Here is a 3,249-nt window from a genome sequence, read left to right as displayed (position 1 = left end):
AGGCTCAGAGTTGAGGCCATGTGGAGGCAGCGGTCCCTGCAGCCCAGGAGCAGCCTCCCATGCCTGGGACCTGCCCAGGGTGCGCCTGTGAGAGCTCCTCTTAGGCCTTTCCTCCCTGGTTGCAGGGGGACACTGTGGGGTAGGGCTGGGAGTACCAGAGAGGCATTGATGCCGCGTGGGGGTAACTTTCTGTTGCGCATTTTTGGTAATTTTAGATCACTCACAGACTCCCTGATCTCTATCCTGTTTCTAACTGTGAGTATTAAGGGTTGTCTGGTGCAGCCAACAGCTCTTGTTTTGTTCAGTAGATTTGCATACTGTCAGGGAGTGATTTGTGCCTGCTTGTGTCTCTGTCTGCTGCCAGGCTGACAGAATCGGGCCTTTCTATGGTTGACTGGCACCTAGTAAAAGAGATGAAACCCCCGAGAACGCAGAAGGAGTGGGAAGCCGAGTTCCAGAAGTACCAGCAGTTCCCAGAGTTTAAAATGTGAGTGTTCAAAAGCAGAAGGAGGGTGGGCTGGGAGCACCCCTTCTGTGACTGAGCCACTCAAGGAACTCTTGTAAGAAGGGAAGTGTTTTTTAATATCACTAGCGAGGCACATGAAGCCTGTCTGATCGTGCACCTTCACTGTCACTTCCTTCCTCTGAGGAAGGTGATCCCTTGTTGTGGAAAGTACAGCATAGGACTACTGCATCACATGAAATCGTTCTTTTTTTTACTGTCTTTAACAGCCTGAATCATGACATGACGCTGACAGAGTTCAAGTTCATTTGGTACATGGAGTATTCGCACCGTATGTGGGGCCGTGTTGTGGGTTTGGCCTACATTCTGCCTGCTGCCTACTTCTGGCGAAAGGGCTGGCTCAGCCGCCCCATGAAGGGCTGTGTTCTTGCGCTCTGTGGGCTCGTCTGCTTCCAGGTGAGGGAACTCTATAGCCGCAGGGTTTAGCAGCAGCATCTCCTGTGAATGTGTTCTGATTGAGCATAGTTGAGACAGTGGGATTCATGAAAGCTTGGGGGGTATCAGTGCTGGTAGCTGGTTGAAGGTGGAGGAAACAAGTTGCTTTACCCCTAATGTTTACCTGGTCTCAGCAGTTGCTGCTGACTTGTCTGGCTCTAACCCCTCTCCTGTTGTGTCAGGGGCTGCTGGGATGGTACATGGTGAAGAGCGGGTTGGAAGAGAAACCAGACTCTTACGACATTCCTCGGGTCAGTCAGTACCGTCTTGCAGCACATCTCGGCTCCGCACTGGTTCTGTACTCTGCTAGCCTGTGGACGGGGCTGTCTTTGCTGCTTCCACGATACAAGGTACAAAGTGGTGTGTCAGGAGTCAAAAGCACAGGGTAGTTTAATTCAGAGGGTTGGGAGTGTGATGTGAAGGGTGATAGTGCTTCCAGTTTAATCTATGTTTCTGACTCTGGTGTAATACTGCGTTACAGAATACCCTTTCTGTAAACTTCTTGGTTATGGGACGCTTCCTTTGACTTGTGCTGTTCCCCTCAAAAGTGATTAGTCTCAGAGTTCATGCAAGCTGAGGCAGGGGTGTGCCTGGCCGGGCTAAATGGTTTATACCAGTAACCTACCCAGTGGCCACTTCAGTTTCTGCACAGGGTTGGACTCAATTAGTTGTGGTTTTGAGGAACCACTGAAGTGTGACTGTGCTATGTGGTAGTCTCTAGATTCCTTCTGTAAAATAGAAGCCAGCCCCTTGACTTATATATGCAGCGAAGACTTTTCTTACCTGCTGCAAACAGCATTGGAAATGCTTTGCATTGATTATTTTCTCTTTTTTTATTATTTTATTTTCTTTTACAGTTACCTGAAACCCATCAACTCCTTCGTTTGAGACAATATGCTCATGGCACTACAGCTCTCATTTTTCTTACTGCTCTTTCAGGTAAGACTTTTTCTTTACGCTGTTCCATCTGCACCTTGTTCCTCTCTGCTCTGTTTTGGTTTGGTTTGGTTTTCCTGGTCTGGTGAGGACTGTAAGCAACCCCATCACATTCTCTGGGAAAACTTTATTGCTGTCAGGGAGCTTACAGTCGAGAACCTCCCTTACTGGTCTTTCCTGAGCAGGTGGAGATCTGCCTTCCAGCCTGCCTGTTGCTGTGTCACCTCTGTATATGTTTCTAAAAGAAATTCAGGACCAAGCTGCCTGCTCTGATAGTCTGGTTTTCTGGTCTGGAATTGCAGGTGCCTTTGTGGCAGGGCTGGATGCTGGCCTTGTGTACAATTCCTTCCCCAAAATGGGGGAGCGCTGGATCCCAGATGATCTCCTTGCCTTCTCCCCAGTGCTGAGAAATATCTTTGAGAATCCTACAACTGTACAGTTTGATCATAGGATCTTGGTAAGTGCCGTCTTCCTGCTCCGTCTCTGCTGCTTCTCTGTTGCTTCCTGTAGCCAAGCCGTCCTCTTTGGGCCGTAGTTCTGTCAGCTTGAGTGATATCCAGGGTGTCCAAAGGTCCTGAGAGCATGTTACCAATTTGCTTCTGCCAAAAGAGGAAGTTTAGCACTCTTATTTATTTTCAGTGTGGTCCCCTTCCTTAAGGATGTCTTCCTCCCGTGCAAGTTACAGACTTTGTTTCTTTTCCATAACATGAGCTACAGACCAGGGTAGCCCTTGCTATTGAAATGTCTGGCAAAGTTGTGTGAAATAAAACTTGGAAATCCAAATATCAAATGCTTCCTCCAGCATTTCTGAACTTGCTTTACACCAGTAGTGCCCTGTGAAAATATCTCAGCTAGTTAGTGGAATCCAGATATTAAATACCACTGCTGGCCCTGCTGTGGACTAAGCCATCACTAAGACTAAATAGAAGGATTAAGTGACTTAGAGGAGGAATCACCTGGGGTGACCTGCACAGCAAGATTATGCTGGTGAGCTACAGCCGAGCGGTGAAAATAAGATCAGTTTTCCAGGCGACGGCTTCCACTTTTAGTTGTCAGGGTGACAGATGGGGAGAGGGCAGAAGTAATCCCTAATGACTTGAAGAAATGAGGAAAAGCTGTTGGAAAGTAAAGCATTGATTTGAAGAAAAATGGAACTCTCTATAACTTTGGTTAAATTTCAGGATTGTTAACCTGATGGGCATGGAAGCTCTGGGATTTTGTCATGGCAATTAGCACATTTCTGCAGTTAAATATTGCTTTTAAATGTTTCTTCTACTGCATGGAAGGTGCAGCCAAAGGTCACTGCACTCATTTCCTTTGAACTTTTCTTGAAGAGTGGTTGTTTCTCTTCCGTT

At 47.3% G+C, this 3,249-nt stretch overlaps 1 protein-coding gene across 1 annotated transcript; it reads left to right on the top strand.

The window, feature by feature from the left end:
• Nucleotides 1-368: 368 nt before the first annotated feature.
• LOC104160843 (cytochrome c oxidase assembly protein COX15 homolog) lies at nucleotides 369-2,429 on the top strand. The gene is made up of 5 exons (XM_009699076.1): nucleotides 369-487; nucleotides 733-919; nucleotides 1,141-1,308; nucleotides 1,816-1,897; nucleotides 2,197-2,429. Exons 1-5 carry the CDS (start codon nucleotides 387-389, stop codon nucleotides 2,427-2,429), a joined length of 771 nt encoding a protein of 256 aa, XP_009697378.1. The 5' UTR covers nucleotides 369-386.
• Nucleotides 2,430-3,249: the final 820 nt, after the last annotated feature.

This window comes from Cariama cristata, unplaced genomic scaffold, assembly GCF_000690535.1.
Source record: "Cariama cristata isolate BGI_N322 unplaced genomic scaffold, ASM69053v1 scaffold13484, whole genome shotgun sequence".
Lineage (NCBI taxonomy): Eukaryota > Metazoa > Chordata > Aves > Cariamiformes > Cariamidae > Cariama > Cariama cristata.
Note: the sequence above shows the minus strand (reverse complement) of the source record. Positions and strands in the feature narration are given on the sequence as shown.